At 49.1% G+C, this 22167-nt stretch overlaps 1 protein-coding gene across 2 annotated transcripts in view; it reads left to right on the top strand.

The window, feature by feature from the left end:
• LOC110532696 (rho guanine nucleotide exchange factor 25) overlaps window positions 1–22167 on the top strand; it is a 100982-nt gene that overhangs the window by 41779 nt on the left and 37036 nt on the right. For both annotated transcript variants that reach the window (XM_036988725.2, XM_036988726.2), the window contains exons 2-5: window positions 11490–11863; window positions 14100–14210; window positions 20668–20789; window positions 21777–21843. In XM_036988725.2, the coding sequence (XP_036844620.2) occupies window positions 11490–11863; window positions 14100–14210; window positions 20668–20789; window positions 21777–21843 (674 nt within the window). The remainder of the gene's footprint in view (window positions 1–11489; window positions 11864–14099; window positions 14211–20667; window positions 20790–21776; window positions 21844–22167) is intronic.

Below are 22167 nucleotides of genomic sequence, written 5' to 3' on the forward strand. Positions count from 1 at the left end.
CAGTCATTCACACACACAGATTCACACATGCCTGCACTTTACATACACCTAATATTATGATACTTTCACACCTCATTCCTTTTTCTTTGTTTAAAGTTAAGTTTTGGTTTACAATAAAGAACCTTTTTGATTGGCTTATACCCGTTGTTCGTGTCCCCTCACTTTTGCCACAGGCTATGAGCCGGCCTGTGACAAGAATAACAAACCATTTCAATAATCAAAACACTGCCTCCTATTGACACAAAGACATAACCAATCAGCTCCCTCAGCAACAACTAACAGAGTACATACCAAATATCTTTCTGAGAAACAACCAACATATACTATAACCCTCAGCCATCAGCCTCCTCTCTCAACCATCAGCCTCCTCTCTCAATCATCAGCCTCCTCTCTCAGCCATCAGCCTCCTCTCTCAGCCATCAGCCTCCTCTCTCAGCCATCAGCCTCCTCTCTCAGCCATCAGCCTCCCCTCTCAGCCATCAGCCTCCTCTCTCAGACATCAGCCTCCTCTCTCAGCCATCAGCCTCCCCTCTCAGCCGTCAGCCTCCCCTCTCAACAATCAGCCTCCTCTCTCAACCATCAGCCTCCTCTCTCAGCCATCAGCCTCCTCTCTCAGCCATCAGCCTCCTCTCTCAGCCATCAGCCTCCTCTCTCAGCCATCAGCCTCCTCTCTCAGCCATCAGCCTCCTCTCTCAGCCATCAGCCTCCCCTCTCAGCCATCAGCCTCCCCTCTCAGCCATCAGCCTCCTCTCTCAGCCATCAGCCTCCTCTCTCAGCCATCAGCCTCCCCTCTCAGCCATCAGCCTCCTCTCTCAACCATCAGCCTCCTCTCTCAGCCATCAGCCTCCCCTCTCAGCCATCAGCCTCCCCTCTCAGCCATCAGCCTCCTCACTCAGCCATCAGCCTCCCATCTCAGCCATCAGCCTCCTCTCTCAGCCGTCACCCTCCCCTCTCAGCCGTCAGCCTCCCCTCTCAGCCGTCAGCCTCCCCTCTCAGCCGTCAGCCTCCTCTCTCAGCCATCAGCCTCCTCTCTCAGCCATCAGCCTCCCCTCTCAGCCATCAGCCTCCTCTCTCAGCCATCAGCCTCCTCTCTCAGCCATCAGCCTCCTCTCTCAGCCATCAGCCTCCTCTCTCAGCCATCAGCCTCCCCTCTCAGCCATCAGCCTCCCCTCTCAGCCATCAGCCTCCCCTCTCAGCCATCAGCCTCCTCTCTCAGCCATCAGCCTCCTCTCTCAGCCATCAGCCTCCTCTCTCAGCCATCAGCCTCCTCTCTCAGCCATCAGCCTCCTCTCTCAGCCATCAGCCTCCCCTCTCAGCCATCAGCCTCCTCTCTCAGCCATCAGCCTCCCCTCTCAGCCATCAGCCCCCCCTCTCAGCCATCAGCTTCCCCTCTCAGCCATCAGCCTCCTCTCTCAGCCATCAGCCTCCTCTCTCAGCCATCAGCCTCCTCTCTCAGCCATCAGCCTCCCCTCTCAGCCATCAGCCTCCTCTCTCAGCCATCAGCCTCCTCTCTCAGCCATCAGCCTCCCCTCTCAGCCATCAGCCTCCCCTCTCAACCATCAGCCTCCTCTCTCAACCATCAGCCTCCTCTCTCAGCCATCAGCCTCCTCTCTCAGCCATCAGCCTCCCCTCTCAGCCATCAGCCTCCCCTCTCAGCCATCAGCCTCCCCTCTCAGCCATCAGCCTCCTCTCTCAGCCATCAGCCTCCTCTCTCAGCCATCAGCCTCCTCTCTCAGCCATCAGCCTCCTCTCTCAGCCATCAGCCTCCTCTCTCAGCCATCAGCCTCCCCTCTCAGCCATCAGCCTCCTCTCTCAGCCATCAGCCTCCCCTCTCAGCCATCAGCCTCCTCTCTCAGCTTGGAAAATTCCAGAAAATGATGCCATGGCTTTAGAAGCCTCTGATAGGATAATTGACATCATTTGAGTCAATTGGAGGTCTGGTCATTCAAATCGTTGAGTCGTTGAGACTTCGAAGCAATTTCCAAATGCCTGAAGGTGCCACGTTCATCTGTACAAACAAAGTACGCAAGTATAAACACCATGGGACCACGTAGCCATCATACTGCTCAGGAAGGAGACGCATTTTATCTCCTAGAGATGAACGTATTTTGGTGCGAAAAGTGCAAATCAATCCCACAACAGCAGCAAAGGACCTTGTGACGATTCTGGAGGAAACAGGTACAAAAGTATCTATATCCACAGTAAAACGAGTCCTATTTCGACATAACATGAAAGGCCGCTCAGCAAGGAAGAAGAAGCCACTGCTCCAAAACCGCCAAAAAAGGCCAGACTACGGTTTGCAACTGCACATGGGAACAAAGATTGTACTTTTTGGAGAATTGTCCTCTGGTCTGATGAAACAAAAATTGAACTGTTTGACCATAATGACCATCGTTATGTTTGTAGGAAAAAGGGGGAGGCTTGCAAGCCGAAGAACACCATCCCAACCGTGAAGCACGGTGGTGGCAGCATCATGTTGTGGGGGTGCTTTGCTGCAGGAGGGACTGGTGCACTTCACAAAATAGATGGAATCATGAGGTAGGAAAATTATGTGGATATATTGAAGCAACGTCTCAAGACATGTCAGGAAATCACAAATGGGTCTTCCAAATGGACAATGGCGCCAAGCGTACTTCCAAAGTTGTGGCAAAATGGCTTAAGGACAACAAAGTCAAGGTATTGGAGTGGCCATCACAAAGCCCTGACCTCAATCCTATAGAAGATTTGCGGTCAGAACTGACAAAGCGTGTCTGAGCAAAGAGCAAACCTGATTCAGTTACACCAGCTCTGTCAGGAGGAATGGGCCAAAATTCACCCAATTTATTGTGGGAAGGTTATGGAAGGCTACCCAAAACGTTTGACCCAAGTTAAACAATTTGAAGGCAATGCTACGAAATACTAATTGAGTGTATGTAAACTTCTGACCCACTGGGAATGTGATGAAAGAAATGAAAGCTGAAATAAATAATTCTCTCTACTATTATTCTGACATTTCACATTCTTAAAATAAAGTGGTGATCCTAACTGACCTAGGACAGGGAATATTTACTCGGATTAAATGTCAGGAATTGTGAAAAACAGAGTTTAAATGTATTTGGCTAAGGTGTATGTAAACTTCTGACTTCAACTGTAAATATTATTCTATAGGTTATTGAGCATCTATTTAAAATATTTACAGATGTTATTAGACAAAATATATCGGGCTCCCGATTGGTGCAGCGCTCTAAGGCACTGCATCTCAGTGCTCGAGGCGTCACTACAGACCCTGGTTGGATTCCAGACTGTATCACAACCGGCCGTGATAGGGAGTCCCGTAGGGCGGTGCACATCTGGCCCAGCATCGTTCGGGTTTGGCTGGGGTAGGCCGTCGTTATAAATAAGGTAAATAAGAATTTGTTCTTAAATGACTTGCCTAGTTAAATAAAGGTTAAATAAATAAAACATCAGGGAGTTCCAATACGATCAGAAGCAGTGGGCTGCAGTGAGGTAGATGGATGCAGTGAGGTAGATGGATGCAGTGAGGTAGATGGATGCAGTGTGGTAGATGGATGCAGTGAGGTAGATGGATGCAGTGAGGTAGATGGATGCAGTGAGGTAGATGGATGCAGTGAGGTAGATGGATGCAGTGAGGTAGATGGATGCAGTGAGGTAGATGGATGCAGTGAGGTAGACGGATGCAGTGAGGTAGATGGATGCAGTGAGGTAGATGGATGCAGTGAGGTAGATGGATGCAGTGAGGTAGATGGATGCAGTGAGGTAGATGGATGCAGTGAGGTAGACGGATGCAGTGTGGTAGATGGATGCAGTGAGGTAGATGGATGCAGTGAGGTAGATGGATGCAGTGAGGTAGATGGATGCAGTGAGGTAGATGGATGCAGTGAGGTAGATGGATGCAGTGTGAGGAGTTGCAGCAGGGGACATGTTTTTCTATTTCCAAAGTGTAACACACTGCTATCAGCTGCCTTTACTATCCAGCACCACGGGTATGTGTGTAATGAAAGATGGACAGAGAGAGAGGGAGAAAGAGAGCAGCTGGTTGTCATAGTGACATATGCGGCAGATGATGATGATGCTGCAGACCCCGTAGTACTAAACCCTCTGGTAATTACACCATCCCAAATCACTCATACACACACTACAGGCCCTGCTACTACCAAAGCTCGGGTCATTAGAGCATCACACAGCTGAGAGCAGACTTATCAGACTCAATCATTGTCATTGTCCATTGGAGATTGTACCCCCTCTGTTCCTCTGTTCCTCTCTCCTCCATTTATCCCCCCATCCCTACCAGCCTCAGACCTCCATTTATCCCCCATCCCTACCAGCCTCAGGCCTCCATTTATCCCCCATTCCTACCAGCCTCAGACCTCCATTTATCCCCCATCCCTACCAGCCTCAGACCTCCATTTATCCCCCATCCCTACCAGCCTCAGACCTCCATTTATCCCCCATCCCTACCAGCCTCAGACCTCCATTTATCCACATCCCTACCAGCCTCAGACCTCCATTTATCCCCCATCCCTACCAGCCTCAGACCTCCATTTATCCCCCATCCCTACCAGCCTCAGACCTCCATTTATCCCCCATCCCTACCAGCCTCAGACCTCCATTTATCCCCCATCCCTACCAGCCTCAGACCTCCATTTATCCCCATCCCTACCAGCCTCAGACCTCCATTTATCCCCCATCCCTACCAGCCTCAGACCTCCATTTATCCCCCATCCCTACCAGCCTCAGACCTCCATTTATCCCCATCCCTACCAGCCTCAGACCTCCATTTATCCCCCATCCCTACCAGCCTCAGACCTCCATTTATCCCCCATCCCTACCAGCCTCAGACCTCCATTTATCCCCCATCCCTACCAGCCTCAGACCTCCATTTATCCCCATCCCTACCAGCCTCAGACCTCCATTTATCCCCCATCCCTACCAGCCTCAGACCTCCATTTATCCCCCATCCCTACCAGCCTCAGACCTCCATTTATCCCCCATCCCTACCAGCCTCAGACCTCCATTTATCCCCCATCCCTACCAGCCTCAGACCTCCATTTATCCCCATCCCTACCAGCCTCAGACCTCCATTTATCCCCCATCCCTACCAGCCTCAGACCTCCATTTATCCCCATCCCTACCAGCCTCAGACCTCCATTTATCCCCCCATCCCTACCAGCCTCAGACCTCCATTTATCCCCCATCCCTACCAGCCTCAGACCTCCATTTATCCCCCATCCCTACCAGCCTCAGACCTCCATTTATCCCCATCCCTACCAGCCTCAGACCTCCATGTATCCCCATCCCTACCAGCCTCAGACCTCCATTTATCCCCCATCCCTACCAGCCTCAGACCTCCATTTATCCCCCATCCCTACCAGCCTCAGACCTCCATTTATCCCCATCCCTGCCAGCCTCAGACCTCCATTTATCCCCCATCCCTACCAGCCTCAGACCTCCATTTATCCCCCATCCCTACCAGCCTCAGACCTCCATTTATCCCCCATCCCTACCAGCCTCAGACCTCCATTTATCCCCCATCCCTACCAGCCTCAGACCTCCATTTATCCCCATCCCTGCCAGCCTCAGACCTCCATTTATCCCCCATCCCTACCAGCCTCAGACCTCCATTTATCCCCCATCCCTACCAGCCTCAGACCTCCATTTATACCCATCCCTGCCAGCCTCAGACCTCCATTTATCCCCCATCCCTACCAGCCTCAGACCTCCATTTATCCCCCATCCCTACCAGCCTCAGACCTCCATTTATCCCCATCCCTACCAGCCTCAGACCTCCATGTATCCCCATCCCTGCCAGCCTCAGACCTCCATTTATCCCCATCCCTACCAGCCTCAGACCTCCATGTATCCCCATCCCTACCAGCCTCAGACCTCCATGTATCCCCATCCCTGCCAGCCTCAGACCTCCATTTATCCCCCATCCCTATCAGCCTCAGACCTCCATTTATCCCCATCCCTGCCAGCCTCAGACCTCCATTTATCCCCCATCCCTACCAGCCTCAGACCTCCATTTATACCCCATCCCTACCAGCCTCAGACCTCCATTTATCCCCCATCCCTACCAGCCTCAGATCCCCTTGCACTTTACACACTTTCATGTGTGTGTGTGTGTGTGTGTGTGTGTGTGTGTGTGTGTGTGTGTGTGTGTGTGTGTGTGTATCGTGAAACAACCCACCAGAAGCTCACACACATGCCATCTATAAAACAGACTATTATTTGGCTAGACATGTTAAAGAGAGACAGAGGACCAAATCTGTTCTCCTCAGTCAAACTGTGAGGAAGACAAGAGAGAGTGTTAGATGGAAGAGACAGACTGTAGACAAACAGCCACACAGCAGTGGACCATTGAATGTGTTGAAGTATGTCTTGTCTACTGGATTCAGTATATACTGTATTTAGTTTTCAATGGATATGGTAACTGTCAGCAAGGCAGTAGCTCTATAGGGAGGAAGAGGAGGAGGGGGAAGAGGAGGAGGAGGGGGAAGAGGAGGAGAAGGGGGAAGAGGAGGAGAAGGGGAGGATGAGGAGGGGGAGGGGAGGAGGGGGGAGGATGAGGATGAGGAGGGGGAAGAGGAGGGGATAGTTGCATAAGGTACATGATTCTTCCCTGATTTTCTAATACAGAAATTGAACCTAGAGATTGTGATTTATAAACAATGTTATTTTCATTCATTTTGATCTCTATGTGGTTGAACACTTTTTAAGACAGAGAAAAGAGAACATGTTTCACATGGCTTGTTCTACTGAGACTGACACAGTTGTTTGTGTTTTGACAGAGATATTTTATTGAGCCTAAATGAAAATTGAAAAAACATTATCACTTCACATACAAACTTAGAAGGATTGTGAATTTAGAGCCGACTAGCTTTGAAACACTTACATATTGGAAACACGTACATATTGGGCCACTGACTTGTGTCAGCATAAGCTTTATAAAGAACTAATGAATGCTAACTCTATCTCTCTCTCTCTCTCGTCATTCACTGATAACACTGAGAGTTCCTGTTGAGGGAGGGGAGAGAGTGGAGAGTTACTGATTAGGGAGGGGATAGAGTGGAGAGTTACTGTTGAGAGAGGGGAAAGAGAGGAGAGTTACTGTTGGGGGAGGGGCGAGAGTGGAGAGTTACTGTTGAGAGAGGGGAGGGTTACTGTTGATAGAGGGGAGAGTTACTGTTGAGGGAGGGGAGAGAGTGGAGAGTTACTGTTGAGGGAGGGGAGAGAGTGGAGAGTTACTGTTGAGGGAGGGGACAGAGAGGAGAGTTACTGTTGAGGGAGGGGAGAGAGTGGAGAGTTACTGTTGAGAGAGGGGAGAGTTACTGTTGAGGGAGGGGAGAGAGTGGAGAGTTACTGTTGAGGGAGAGGAAAGTGTGGAGAGTTACTGTTGAGGGAGGGGAGAGAGTGGATAGTTACTGTTGAGAGAGTGGAGAGTTACTGATTAGGGAGGGGATAGAGTGGAGAGTTACTGTTGAGGGAGGGGAGAGTTACTGTTGAGGGATGGGAGAGTTACTGATGAGGGAGTGGGAGAGGGGAGAGTTACTGTTGAGGGAGGGGGGGGGGAGTGGAGAGTTACTGTTGAGGTAGGGGAGAGAGTGGAAAGTTACTGTTGAGGGAGGGGAGAGAATGGAAAGTTACTGTTGAGGGAGAGGGAGAGTTACTGTTGAGGGAGGGGGGAGAGAGTGGAGAGTTACTGTTGAGAGAGGGGAGAGTTTCTTTTGAGGGAGGGGGAGAGTTACTGATGAGGGAGGGGGAGAGGGGAGAGTTACTGTTGAGGGAGGGGAGAGAGTGGTGAGTTACCAGTTGAGAGACGGGAGAGTTACTGATGAAGGAGGGGAAGAGAGGGGAGAGTTATTGTTGAGGGAGGGGAGAGTGTGGAGAGTTACTGACGAGGGAGGGGGACAGGGGAGAGTTACTGTTGGGAGAGGGGAGAGTTACTGTTGAGGGAGGGTAGAGTTACTGTTGGGAGAGGGGAGAGTTACTGTTGAGGGAGGGGAGAGAGTGGAAAGTTACTTTTGAGGGAGAGGGAGAGTTACTGTTGAGGGAGGGGGAGAGTTACTGATGAGGGAGGGGGGAGAATTACTGATGAGGGAGGGGGAGAGTTACTGATGAGGGACAGTCTCCCGCACAGTACAAGTAACCCTGGTGCTTGTGTTCATTGTAATCACAGACACTCCCATTAAGTTTCTTATCTCTGTAACAGCCTACCCAAGTGCCTTGTAAAATCAATGTTGAGGGAGGGGGGGGGGGGGGGGGGGAGTGGGAGAGTTACTGATGAGGGAGGGGGAGAGTTACTGATGAGGGAGGGGGAGAGTTACTGATGAGGGAGAGGGAGAGTTACTGATGAGGGAGGGGGAGAGTTACTGTTGAGGGAGGGGGGAGAGTTACTGATGAGGGAGGGGGAGAGTTACTGATGAGGGAGGGGGAGGGGGAGAGTTACTGATGAGGGAGGGGGAGAGTTACTGATGAGGGAGAGGGAGAGTTACTGATGAGGGAGGGGGAGAGTTACTGTTGAGGGAGGGGGAGAGTTACTGATGAGGGAGGGGGAGAGTTACTGATGAGGGAGAGTTACTGATGAGGGAGGGGGAGAGTTACTGTTGATGGAGGGGAGAGTGGTGAGTTCCCTGTTGAGAGACGGGAGAGTTACTGTTGAGGGAGGGGGAGAGTTACTGATGAGGGAGGGGGGAGAGAGGGGAAAGTAACTGTTGAGGGAGGGGAGAGAGGGGAAAGTTATTGTTGAGGGACGGGGAGAGAGGAGAGAGTTACTGTTGAGGGAGGGGACAGAGAGGAGAGTTACTGTTGAGGGAGGGGAGAGAGTGGAGAGTTACTGTTGAGAGAGGGGAGAGTTACTGTTGATGGAGGGGAGAGAGTGGAGAGTTACTGTTGAGGGAGAGGAAAGTGTGGAGAGTTACTGTTGAGGGAGGGGAGAGAGTGGATAGTTACTGTTGAGAGAGTGGAGAGTTACTGATTAGGGAGGGGATAGAGTGGAGAGTTACTGTTGAGGGAGGGGAGAGTTACTGTTGAGGGATGGGAGAGTTACTGATGAGGGAGTGGGAGAGGGGAGAGTTACTGTTGAGGGAGGGGGGGGGGGAGTGGAGAGTTACTGTTGAGGTAGGGGAGAGAGTGGAAAGTTACTGTTGAGGGAGGGGAGAGAGGAGAGAGTTACTGTTGAGGGAGGGGACAGAGAGGAGAGTTACTGTTGAGGGAGGGGAGAGAGTGGAGAGTTACTGTTGAGAGAGGGGAGAGTTACTGTTGAGGGAGGGGAGAGAGTGGAGAGTTACTGTTGAGGGAGAGGAAAGTGTGGAGAGTTACTGTTGAGGGAGGGGAGAGAGTGGATAGTTACTGTTGAGAGAGTGGAGAGTTACTGATTAGGGAGGGGATAGAGTGGAGAGTTACTGTTGAGGGAGGGGAGAGTTACTGTTGAGGGATGGGAGAGTTACTGATGAGGGAGTGGGAGAGGGGAGAGTTACTGTTGAGGGAGGGGGGGGGGAGTGGAGAGTTACTGTTGAGGTAGGGGAGAGAGTGGAAAGTTACTGTTGAGGGAGGGGAGAGAATGGAAAGTTACTGTTGAGGGAGAGGGAGAGTTACTGTTGAGGGAGGGGGGAGAGAGTGGAGAGTTACTGTTGAGAGAGGGGAGAGTTTCTTTTGAGGGAGGGGGAGAGTTACTGATGAGGGAGGGGGAGAGGGGAGAGTTACTGTTGAGGGAGGGGAGAGAGTGGTGAGTTACCAGTTGAGAGACGGGAGAGTTACTGATGAAGGAGGGGAAGAGAGGGGAGAGTTATTGTTGAGGGAGGGGAGAGTGTGGAGAGTTACTGACGAGGGAGGGGGACAGGGGAGAGTTACTGTTGGGAGAGGGGAGAGTTACTGTTGAGGGAGGGGAGAGTTACTGTTGGGAGAGGGGAGAGTTACTGTTGAGGGAGGGGAGAGAGTGGAAAGTTACTTTTGAGGGAGAGGGAGAGTTACTGTTGAGGGAGGGGGAGAGTTACTGATGAGGGAGGGGGGAGAATTACTGATGAGGGAGGGGGAGAGTTACTGATGAGGGACAGTCTCCCGCACAGTACAAGTAACCCTGGTGCTTGTGTTCATTGTAATCACAGACACTCCCATTAAGTTTCTTATCTCTGTAACAGCCTACCCAAGTGCCTTGTAAAATCAATGTTGAGGGAGGGGGGGGGGGGGGGGGGGGAGTGGGAGAGTTACTGATGAGGGAGGGGGAGAGTTACTGATGAGGGAGGGGGAGAGTTACTGATGAGGGAGAGGGAGAGTTACTGATGAGGGAGGGGGAGAGTTACTGTTGAGGGAGGGGGGAGAGTTACTGATGAGGGAGGGGGAGAGTTACTGATGAGGGAGGGGGAGGGGGAGAGTTACTGATGAGGGAGGGGGAGAGTTACTAATGAGGGAGAGGGAGAGTTACTGATGAGGGAGGGGGAGAGTTACTGTTGAGGGAGGGGGAGAGTTACTGATGAGGGAGGGGGAGAGTTACTGATGAGGGAGAGTTACTGATGAGGGAGGGGGAGAGTTACTGTTGATGGAGGGGAGAGTGGTGAGTTCCCTGTTGAGAGACGGGAGAGTTACTGTTGAGGGAGGGGGAGAGTTACTGATGAGGGAGGGGGGAGAGAGGGGAAAGTAACTGTTGAGGGAGGGGAGAGAGGGGAAAGTTATTGTTGAGGGACGGGGAGAGAGGAGAGAGTTACTGTTGAGGGAGGGGGAGAGGGGAGAGTTACTGTTGAGGGAGGGTGAGAGAGGGGAGAGTTACTGTTGAGAGAGTGGAGAGTTACTGTTGAGGGAGGGGGAGAGGGGAGAGTTACTGTTGAGGGAGGGTGAGAGAGGGGAGAGTTACTGTTGAGAGAGGGTGAGAGAGGGGAGAGTTACTGTTGAGAGAGTGGAGACTTACTGTTGCTTTCTCCTCATATTTCCTCTAGTCCAGCTCTATGGTCATCCAGCTCTATGGTCATCCAGCTCTATGGTCATCCAGCTCTATGGTCATCCAGCTCTATGGTCATCCAGCTCTATGGTCATCCAGCTCTATGATCACTCAGCTCTATGATTACTCAGCTCTATGATCACTCAGCTCTATGATCACCCAGCTCTATGATCACTCAGCTTTGTGTTCAACCAGCTCTATGGTCATCCAGCTCTATGATCACTCAGCTCTATGATCACTCAGCTCTGTGTTCAACCAGCTCTGTGTTCATCCAGCTCTGTGTTCACCTAGCTCTACGGTCATCCAGCTCTATGGTCATCCATTGTTTAACTAGCATATTTATCCCGCTCTAGTTCTGCACCAAAACTATGTGTCTGCTGCTGTGTGTCTGCTGCTGCCCTTTGCCTTAGTTAAACTTCCATTCGTCTATCTGGAGAGATGAGAAATCCCAGTCGTTGACTTAGAGAGTTTATCATTCCTCTTCTCTTGACCTGTTATGTGACCTTTGCCCCCTCCCTCCATCTCCCGTTTTCTCTCTCCCTCCTCTCCCTCCCTCCAGACTCATACTCGGCTGCAGGCAGCGAGGGTAGCATCTCCACCTCCGTGGCGTCCCTGCCTCCGACCCTGACGGTTTCCTGTAGCTCTGCCCCCAGCTCCCCAGGCTCGCGACGTTCCGTGAGCACCTTGAAGAAGTGGCTGACCAATCCAGTCCGCAAGCTCAGCGCTGGGGCCGTCAACATCTCAGCCAGCTCCAAGGGGGAGCGGCAGGTCAGGAAGTTGGATGGGGGAAGCAAATCCCCTCCTCCTATTCCCCCTTCTAGGCACAGTCATGACCTGGGCCTGGGCCTGGGCCTGGGAGGGCTGGGGCTTGGCAGACCCCTAGGATCAGAGGACCACCTCACCACTATACTACCCATCACACACAAAGAGATGGTGAGTGGAGAGGCATTGCTAAGCACTAGTTTTACCTTTGTAAAGGTAGAGAACACTAGGGATACAAAAACCTACATTACATACAAGTATATACAGTACCAGTCAAAAGTTTGGACACACCTACTCATTAAAGGGTTTTTCTTTAGAATAATAGTGAAGACATCAAAACTATGTAATAACACATATGGAGTAACCAAAAAAACACAGAGTGAAGGAAAAGCAGCCAACAAGTGCTCAGCTAATGTGGGAACTCCTTCAAGACTGTTGGAAAAGCATTCCAGGTGAAGCTGGTTAAGAGAATGTCAAGAGTGTGCAAAGCTGTCATCAAGGCAAAGGGTGGCTACTTTGAAGAATCTCAAATATAAAATATATTTAGACTTGTTTGGTTACTACATGATTCCATATGTGTTATGTAATCATTTTCATTTCTTCACTATTAGTCTACAACGTAGAAAATAGTACAAATAAAGAAAAACCCTTGAATGAGTAGGTGGGTCCAAACTACTGACTGGTACTGTACATACAGTGAGGACTAGCTACTCTACATTGGGACTATTTGGTCTATGGGTACTGACAGATTTGAAATGGACCTCTTAACTCAACTCATCAGTATAATGTGTAGAAATCCCATAATATCTGTATCACAAGATAGGCCTATTAACAATAGGCTGATTGAATGAGGAGAGGATGTCGTCAACCTTCTTTTCAAAGTGGTTGACAAAGTCATCCGCAGAGAGGGAGGATTAAGGAGGGAGGAGAAGGTAGAAAATAGTTTCCTAGGATCAGAGGCAGAAGCTTGAAATCTAGTAATAGAAAGTGGCTTTAGCAGCAGATACAGAGGAAGAGGAGGAAGAGAGGAGGGGGTGAAAGGATGATAGGTCCTCTGGAAAATGTGTTTTCCTCCATTTCCGCTCAGCTGCCTCAGCCCTGTTCTGTAAGATTGTAATGAGACTCAGCCATGGAGCAGGAGGGGAGGTGCCGAGCAGGTCAGGAGGAAAGGAGACGGTACGAGTCATAGGATGCAGAAAGGGAGGAGAGTAGGGTCGAAGAGGCAGAATCAGGAGACAGGAGGGAGAAGGATTTAGCAGAAGGCAGAGATGATGGGATAGAAGAGGAGAGAGTAGTGGGAGAGAGAGAGTGAAGATTGTGATGACACATGACCATCTGGGTAGGGGCTGAGTGGTTAGGGTTGGAGGACAGGAGACAGAAAAGGAAACAACAAAAAAATGTAGTGATCAGAGACCGGGGGGGGGGGGGGGGGGGGGAGTTGGAAAGAAATTAATTGAAGGCAGATGCCTCGAGGTGGAAGTCACCAAGTACGAAGAGCGGTGAGCCATCGTCAGGAAATGATCTTATTAAGGTGTCAAGCTCATTGAGGAAATCTCCAAGGCCACTTGGTGGGTGAAAGATGTGAAAAAATGAAGCTTAAGCTTAAGTGACAGCATGGAATTCACATGAGAAGATGGACTGGTGAGAAAACCTCCAGTTAGGAGAAATGAGTAGACGTGCCTCCACCACCACGTCTAGGGATGCGCAGCATAGTGCTCAGATGAACTAGGTGTTCTGGACCGCAGATCGGCAGGAATTCCACATAGGGTTTTGCACGCAGGGTACACTAAATTAGAAGGATTGCAACCAAGGAGTGGGGAGCATCTGTAAAGCAAACAGGTATGGAGAGGAGAGAGGAGAGGAGCAAACAGGTATGGAGAGGAGAGAGGAGAGGAGCAAACAGGTATGGAGAGGAGAGAGGAGAGGAGCAAACAGGTATGGAGAGGAGAGAGGAGAGGAGCAAACAGGTATGGATATGGAAAACACACACATAGTGGCCAAAGCTACAAAAGAGCAAAATGAGATCATCTGAAATTAACTAAGCAATGTATTCAAGTGAGAGAGTGGTGTGGAGCCTTCCTCTGCTTCTTGGCAGAACAACTCGGCAGAACTGTCTTAGTTTTGGCGACGGTCTTAGTTAAAGAGATTACTATTCCTGAGCAAATATCTACATATAAGATCGAGATCAGCTACCTTTTCTGTGTAAATGCTGTTGATGTTTATGTTGTTGTGTTATGTTGAGTAATGATGTTCTCCCTCTGCGTGTGTGTGTGTGTGTGTGTGTGTGTGTGTGTGTGTGTGTGTGTGTGTGTGTGTGTGTGTGTGTGTGTGTGTGTGTGTGTGTGTGTGTGTGTGTGTGTGTGTGTGTGTGTGTGTGTGTGTGTGTGTGTGTGTGTGTGTGTTGTAGGAGTGCAGGTATAGGTTGGCCAGTCCTGAGGAGCTTTCCTCAGCAACCCTAAACTCTCCCAGCTACTTGTCTGACTCACTACAGGGCTGTATTGCACTTGCCTACACACAGGTGAGTCAAACCACAGACACACATACAGCTCTCGCACACACACACACTCAAACGAACAAACAAATACACACACACACACGAGTCTGTCCCAACACACAGCCCTGTGTAACAGAGGTGGTTCAGTAAACCATGTTTGCATGTTGACAAACCTTGCCTGAAACATGACAACTGGTGTTAGACCCCTGAGCAAATGCCTAGGTCTAAGAGGCTAAACTAGGTAGATACAGACATACAATCTTATTGACATGGTCACAGATTACACAGTCAACTTATCCAACCATAAAAAACACAATCAATCGGACTGATGAACTGATGAACTGATGAACTGATGAAACACTCTATTGATAATCTATAGAAGGCTTTAGCTGTTGCTGCTCAGTGTATATGGGGACAGGGGAGAGTCTAATGATTTCCTCTGAGGAAAAACAGACCGGTAGGTGACATGGGTACAACACAAGGCTTCGTTTCCATGGCGCCTGAGACAGACCTGGGTATGAAACATCTCAGGGTCCATTCTATCCGGAATCCTTGGGACGTCCCTACCCCACATTGAAGTTGACTTGTTAAATAGTAAAGGTAGGCTAAAAGTGATTCACCTTTAGGTAAGGGTTGTTGTTATGGTTAAGGTAAGGGTAGAGGTTAAGGTTAGGGTTTAGAGTATGGACGTCCGAAGGATCCCAGATCACCACCACCGCTGCTGGGCTTGGCTGATCAAACATAGTTTCTCGGTCTCAGATACACACGCAGACACACACACCTAGATGAACTCAAGGTCCTCTCAGAGTTCATCAATAGGAGGCAGTCCAGTGGGGAAGGTTTGTCAAGACTTCTTCCCAAACGGCACCCTATCTCCTACATAGTGCACTACTACAGGGAATAGGGTGCCATTTGGGACACAGACTAGTCAGGGTTCTGTGTGATAGATGCATTAACATACTACAAAGAAAATCCCTACAGATAAAAAGAAAATGGCACTGAGAGGAGAAATGTAATGGAAGATGACTACTGTTCCAGGAAATGAGTCCAAACAATGGCTTTGCTCTTTCATTTACACATCAAACAATTGGAATTGTGTGAACGGCAACAGCAAATGGTATAGATGGCATTTGGAACAGAGAACAGGGTTGTAAGGGGGCCTGGATAGTGAACACTATGACAAAACACATCAGAGAGCCAGCGCTCATTCCTAGTGGACTCTTACCAGGGTCAGTGTTGATAAAAGGGTTTGAAACCGAGTGGAACAAGGGAGCAATATCTGAACTTTTCCAATAACAACACAGATTTCCAAATGTTTTGTTACAGTGTGCCCTACTGAACATGACCCAGGGAGGGGGTCATTCCCCCTGCAGTTCATTATAGCAGCCAGTCATAAGGCTCTGATGGCAGGATTACACACAGTCAGAGACAGATGGGAGAGAAGGGAAGGAGATCACTGGTTCAGTCTGTACTGCCAGAAGAGGGAAGAGAGGAAAGAGAGGGAGAGAGGGAGAGAGAAAAATAGGTATTAAAGTATGTAGGTCAGTCATCTCAGGGTCTCTCTCTCCCTCTCTCCTATTCTTCTCCCTCTATCACTGTCATTCTCCATCTCTCTCTTTCTCTCTCTCCTTCCTCCCCTCCTTTGACAGATTTACTGTTTCTCTTTCAGGAAAGGAAGAGAAAAGTTAAGACTTCTTAGAACACCCCATATATTTCTCTCTCACACACACACACACACACACACACACACACACACACACACACACACAGACAGACAGACAGACAGACAGACAGACAGACAGACAGACAGACAGACAGACAGACAGACAGACAGACAGACAGACACCACACAGACTGAGAGACACACACACAAACCCTACCTACACCTCAATAAAGCATAAACAACAGGAGCACCATGCTCTCAGCTTTTATTAAAACTATTACAGATTTAAAGTTGGCTTCTGTGTAGAAAAACAAAACAAGCACAATAGAGGAGTGAAGGGGGGGGGGGGGGGCGTAGAAAGAGAGCTGTGTGTGTGTGTGTGTATCTTTCCTGTGGGGTTCTACCAGATACAGAGAACATCTGGTAGTGATCCATGTCAAGCAGTCAGGGAGACCTGTCAGCCAGGGTAGAGCTCTGCTGGAGGGCTGGAGGCTTGGAGACCTGTCAGCCAGGGTAGAGCTCTGCTGGAGGCCTGGAGGGCTGGAGGCCTGGAGACCTGTCAGCCAGGGTAGAGCTCTGCTGGAGGGCTGGAGGCCTGGAGACCTGTCAGCCAGGGTAGAGCTCTGCTGGAGGGCTGGATGCTTGGAGACCTGTCAGCCAGGGTAGAGCTCTGCTGGAGGGCTGGAGGCCTGGAGACCTGTCAGCCAGGGTAGAGCTCTGCTGGAGGGCTGGAGGCTTGGAGACCTGTCAGCCAGGGTAGAGCTCTGCTGGAGGGCTGGAGGCTTGGAGACCTGTCAGCCAGGGTAGAGCTCTGCTGGAGGGCTGGAGGCTTGGAGACCTGTCAGCCAGGGTAGAGCTCTGCTGGAGGGCTGGAGGCCTGGAGGCCTGGAGACCTGTCAGCCAGAGTAGAGCTCTGCTGGAGGGCTGGAGGCTTGGAGACCTGTCAGCCAGGGTAGAGCTCTGCTGGAGGGCTGGAGGCCTGGAGACCTGTCAGCCAGGGTAGAGCTCTGCTGGAGGGCTGGAGGCCTGGAGACCTGTCTGCCAGGGTAGAGCTCTGCTGGAGGGCTGGAGGCCTGGAGACCTGTCAGCCAGGGTAGAGCTCTGCTGGAGGGCTGGAGGCTTGGAGACCTGTCAGCCAGGGTAGAGCTCTGCTGGAGGCCTGGAGGGCTGGAGGCCTGGAGACCTGTCAGCCAGGGTAGAGCTTTGCTGGAAGGCTGGAGGCCTGGAGACCTGTCAGCCAGGGTAGAGCTCTGCTGGAGGGCTGGAGGCCTGGAGACCTGTCTGCCAGGGTAGAGCTCTGCTGGAGGCCTGGAGACCTGTCAGCCAGGGTAGAGCTCTGCTGGAGGGCTGGAGGCTTGGAGACCTGTCAGCCAGGGTAGAGCTCTGCTGGAGGGCTGGAGGCTTGGAGACCTGTCAGCCAGGGTAGAGCTCTGCTGGAGGCCTGGAGGGCTGGAGGCCTGGAGGCCTGGAGACCTGTCAGCCAGGGTAGAGCTTTGCTGGAGGGCTGGAGGCCTGGAGACCTGTCAGCCAGGGTAGAGCTCTGCTGGAGGGCTGGAGGCCTGGAGACCTGTCAGCCAGGGTAGAGCTCTGCTGGAGGCCTGGAAGGCTGGAAGCCTGGAGACCTGTCAGCCAAGGTAGAGCTCTGCTGGAGGCCTGGAGGGCTGGAGGCCTGGAGACCTGTCAGCCAGGGTAGAGCTCTGCTGGAGGCCTGGAGACCTGTCAGCCAGGGTAGAGCTCTGCTGGAGGCCTGGAGACCTGTCAGCTAGGGTAGAGCTCTGCTGGAGATGTTAATGCCATCATACCGTTTCTGTACCATACCGGGGTATACTCTGTTATTATACAGCACACAAACCTATTTTAGGCAACAGGGATCTTGATCCAGGAGGGAACTGAATGTCTCTGCTGTACCCAAGAAAACTGATCTTGACACCTAGACACCTAGCTAGCACGCTAGCAAACCAAATGCGTAGCTGGAGCCCTGAGCTGGATAACATTTATTTGACACATCTTAAATGTCTTATAGTTCTACTTAACTGATAGTTATAAGCAGTGGCGTAGCACGCCCCCTACACCACACACAGAGAAGTATACACATCAACACAACCACACACACACTGTGTGCTCTGCAGCTTTAGTAAAGGGACACATTTGCAGAAGTTGATGGGAAATAAAAGCCCATATACACTACATGACCAAATGTATGTGGACATCTGCTCGTCGAACATCTCATTCCAAAATTATGGGCATTAATATGGAGTTGATCTCCCCCTTGCTGCTATAACAGCCTCTACTCTTCTGGGAAGGCTTTCAACTAGATGTCGGAACATTGCTGCGGGGATTTGCTTCCATTCAGCCACAATAGCATTAGTGAGGTAGGGCACTGATGTTGAGGGATTAGGCCTGTCTCGTAGTCAGTGTTCCAATTTATCCCAAAGGTGTTCAATGGGGTTGAGGTCAGGGCTCTGTGCAGTTAAGTTCTTCCACAACGACCCCGACAAACCATATCTGTAAGGACATCAATTTGCACGTCAGTTAAGAACAAATTCTTATTTTCAAAAACGGCCTAGGAACAGTGGGTTAACTGCCTTGTTCAGGGGCAGAATGACAGATTTTTACCTTGTCAGCTCAGGGATTCAATCTTGCAACCTTTCGGTTACTAGTCCAACGCTCTAACCACTAGGTTACCTGCCGGCATTGTCATACTGAAACAGGAAAGGGCCTTTCTCAAATTGTTGCCACAAAGTTGGAAGCACAGAATCGTCTAGAATGTCATTGTTGGCTGTAGCATTAAGATTTCCCTTCACTGGAACTAAGGGGTCTATCCCGAACCATGAGCAACAGCCCCTGACCATTATTCACCCTCCACTAAACTTTACAGTTGGCACTATGAGTTGGGGCAGGAAGCATTCTCCTGGTAGGAGCTATAAGACGATGGGCTCATTGTAATGGCTGGAATGGAATAAATGGAACGCCAGCCATTACAAGGAGCCCATCCTACTATAGCTCCTCCCACCAAACTTCTCAGCCTCCTCTGGTGTGTATGCTTGGCCAGGCGTAAATAGGTTGACATCCACTATTCTAAAATGATGTACATGCCGATCGGAAGACTGTAGCCAATGAACATGACACTGAACAAGAACAAGATATTGTATGTTCAGACAATATAAGAGTGTATGTTACTGCTGACACAAGCATTACTCTAGTGTAGAATGTGTAGACAATGCTTCAATGTTTATTCAAGGATCTCCTTGGGAATGTATTTAAATTCCAGGAAAGTAGCCTCATGCATACCTCCTCAACCCAACTGATTAGGTCGCTGTGATCCATATGCAGATCTTTGCCAGATACTTCCTGAATGAATTGGATGTGGAAGTCCATGATGACACCATGTTCAGTGCTGTATATTTGGACTGTCTCTAAGCCCAAGACATTCTGTACACCACTGTCGTGTCTTTGGCTATGCCGGATTAAGTGATATGACATGCTATTCTATAAAATAATTTCTCCATAATTAATATCACCTGATTGAGCTAATCATGTAAATGTAATTAACTAGAGAGTCAGGCACCACAAAATAATATTTATAGAGCTGTTATCTTCGGAATAAACTCTTAAAGACCTAGTAATATTTTACATCAATAGCAGTCAATATTAATCCTCATCTTAATTCAGTCTCATCTGAAAGTTGTAAATTCTTGGTTGTCTGCACAAACCCTGGCTAACAATTTGAATCAGCAATACAAAATTGTTTTTAATTATTTATTTACTACATACCTAACTAATCACACAGAATTACACATACACATAATTAAATCATAACTTGATTACTTATTACGTCATAAAGGAAAACGTCCCTAGTGGGCGGAACAGATATGACAGCTGGTTACACAAAAGAAAAGGGGCTGGGTTTGAGTGAAAGAGTGGGAAGACTGAGGAACAAAGGGGAAAAGCTTTGCTATCGTAAATACAGTATCTTATGCATTCTAAATTACCGCCCATTTGGAAAAGGAAAATACAATAAATATATACTCTGAGCTGCGCTTTGGTAGGTTGGTGGTAGATGGAAGGCCGTGTTGCCAAACCGAGTCCTTTGAAGAATGTCTCTGGGGGTCAATTGGATATGTTGTAGTAACATCATTGGGTGATAGACGGGATACTCTGTCTGTTCCTTCCTAACCCTTGTTGCATCGGCCATTCCGATTAATCGGTCGACCTCTAGTAGAGAGGAAAAAGGGGGGAAGAGGTATTTATGACTGTCATAAACCTACCCCTCAGGCCAACTCCGTTACTTGTCCAATATTTAAACGTTTTGTACCAGGGGAGGTAGCCCTCTCTACCGCCCCCTTTCCCCTTCTTTCTTTCTCTCCCTCACTTCTTTTTCATGGTGACTTCACCACATCCAACACCAGAGTTCCTAAACTTTGTCCTGGCTTATAAAAATAACCAACTCGTTTGGGAAACCCTGCCTTACACCATTATTAGTGACAGTGAGATCCCCTTCATTCTGGTCCATAGTGTCTGGCTGCTCCCCCCCCCCCCCCCCCTCCCTGGTCACCTTGGTGACCTGCATCATTATCCTCCCATTCTCTCTCTCACTTTGCCTCTCCTTTTCTCTTTACCTCACCCTGCCTCCCTCTTCCTTATGTGATCTATCTCTCTAACACATTGCCTCCATCATTCTCTCTCCCTCTATCCCTCCACTTTGCCCTTCTCTCTCTCTCTCTCTCTCTCTCTCTCTCTCTCTCTCTCTATCTTCAGATTGTCAATGGACCACAGATTATATCATAACCCTATTCCCTGTCCCGTCTGTTTGACCAGGATACTCAGTCCACCAATGTCTGTCCAGATGACAACGTCTCAGTATTGATGGACAACACCCTCAGCCAATCATCAGCGGCTGACAGTGAGGAGGAGAGGAGGAGTGCCTTAGAGAAGAGCATGTAAGTGACTCCACTGTAATTACACAACACTGCCCTTACTCTAAAACTGACCAAAGTTTGATGTACAACACAGCATTTCCATGAGCATCATGTATGGCTGCAAACAATTATCTTAAATTGGCAATCTGCAGTTGAAACAATTACAAATGGGTTCACCCCACCACTGTTTTGGTGAAGGATTGTCCACTTGGAAGACCCATTTACGACCAAGTTTTCACTTCCTGACTGATGTCTTGAGATGTTGCTGCAATATATCTACATTATTTTCCTTCCTCATGATGTCATCTATTTTGTGAAGTGCACCAGTCCCTCCTGCATTAAAGCACCCCCACAACATGATGCTGCCACCCCCGTGCTTCACGGTTGGGATGGTGTTCTTCGGCTTGCAAGCATCTCCCCTTTTCATCCAAACATAACGATGGTCATTATGGCCAAGCAGTTCTATTTTTGTTTCATCAGACCAGAGGACATTTCTCCAGAAAGTACAATCTTTGATGCCAAACAAAGAGGCACTGAGTTTGAAGGTAGGCCTTGAAATACATCCACAGGTACACCTCCAATTGACTCTAATGATGTCAATTAGCCTGCTGATTGAAGCTTCTAAAGCCATGACATAATTTTCTGCAATTTTCCAAGCTGTTTAAAGGCACAGTCATCTTAGTGTATTTAAACTTCTGACCCACTGGATTGGTGGTACAGTGAATTATAAGTGAAATAATCTATCTATAAACAATTTTTGGAAACATTTCTTGTGTCATGCACAAAGTAGATGTCCTTACCGACTCGCCAAAAGTGGTTGAAAAACGAGTTTTAATGACTCCAACATAAGTGTATGTAAACTTCTGACTTCAACTGTACATATAGTTATTTTAAAAGTCCAAAAATGTATGTAACAACTGCAGATTGCCCCTTTAAACAGACAAGACTGTTTGGAAAGACTTTTCATTGATGGGGATGACCAACACTTAGTATCGTCTCTCTGTCCAGGTACGTACTGAAGGAACTCCTAGAGACAGAGAAAGTGTATGTGGAAGACCTGGGGTGCATAGTAGAGGTGAGAATACAGTATTAGAACCATTTCCAGGGACAGTGATATCAACAGCGGCAGCAGAAACCACCGTTTCACTGCTGGAGTTTGAAATCTGACAACTTTTGCATCAACCAAGGCAGAAGAAGATCCAGCACCCATTTATTCAATGATTTGGCCTGGAAATCATTGTCAACGCAACACCTTCAGTTTCTTTCAACACAGCTTTGTCTGGCTCCAAAAACAGACATTTATTTTATTGGGTTTGATTTTATTAATATATATATATTAGTATCGTGTTACAAAACTATTAATCTGACAGAGTTTGATATATTCTAGGTGAAGAAATTG

This window comes from Oncorhynchus mykiss, chromosome 9, assembly GCF_057628025.1.
Source record: "Oncorhynchus mykiss isolate SJ-2025 chromosome 9, ASM5762802v1, whole genome shotgun sequence".
NCBI lineage: Eukaryota > Metazoa > Chordata > Actinopteri > Salmoniformes > Salmonidae > Oncorhynchus > Oncorhynchus mykiss.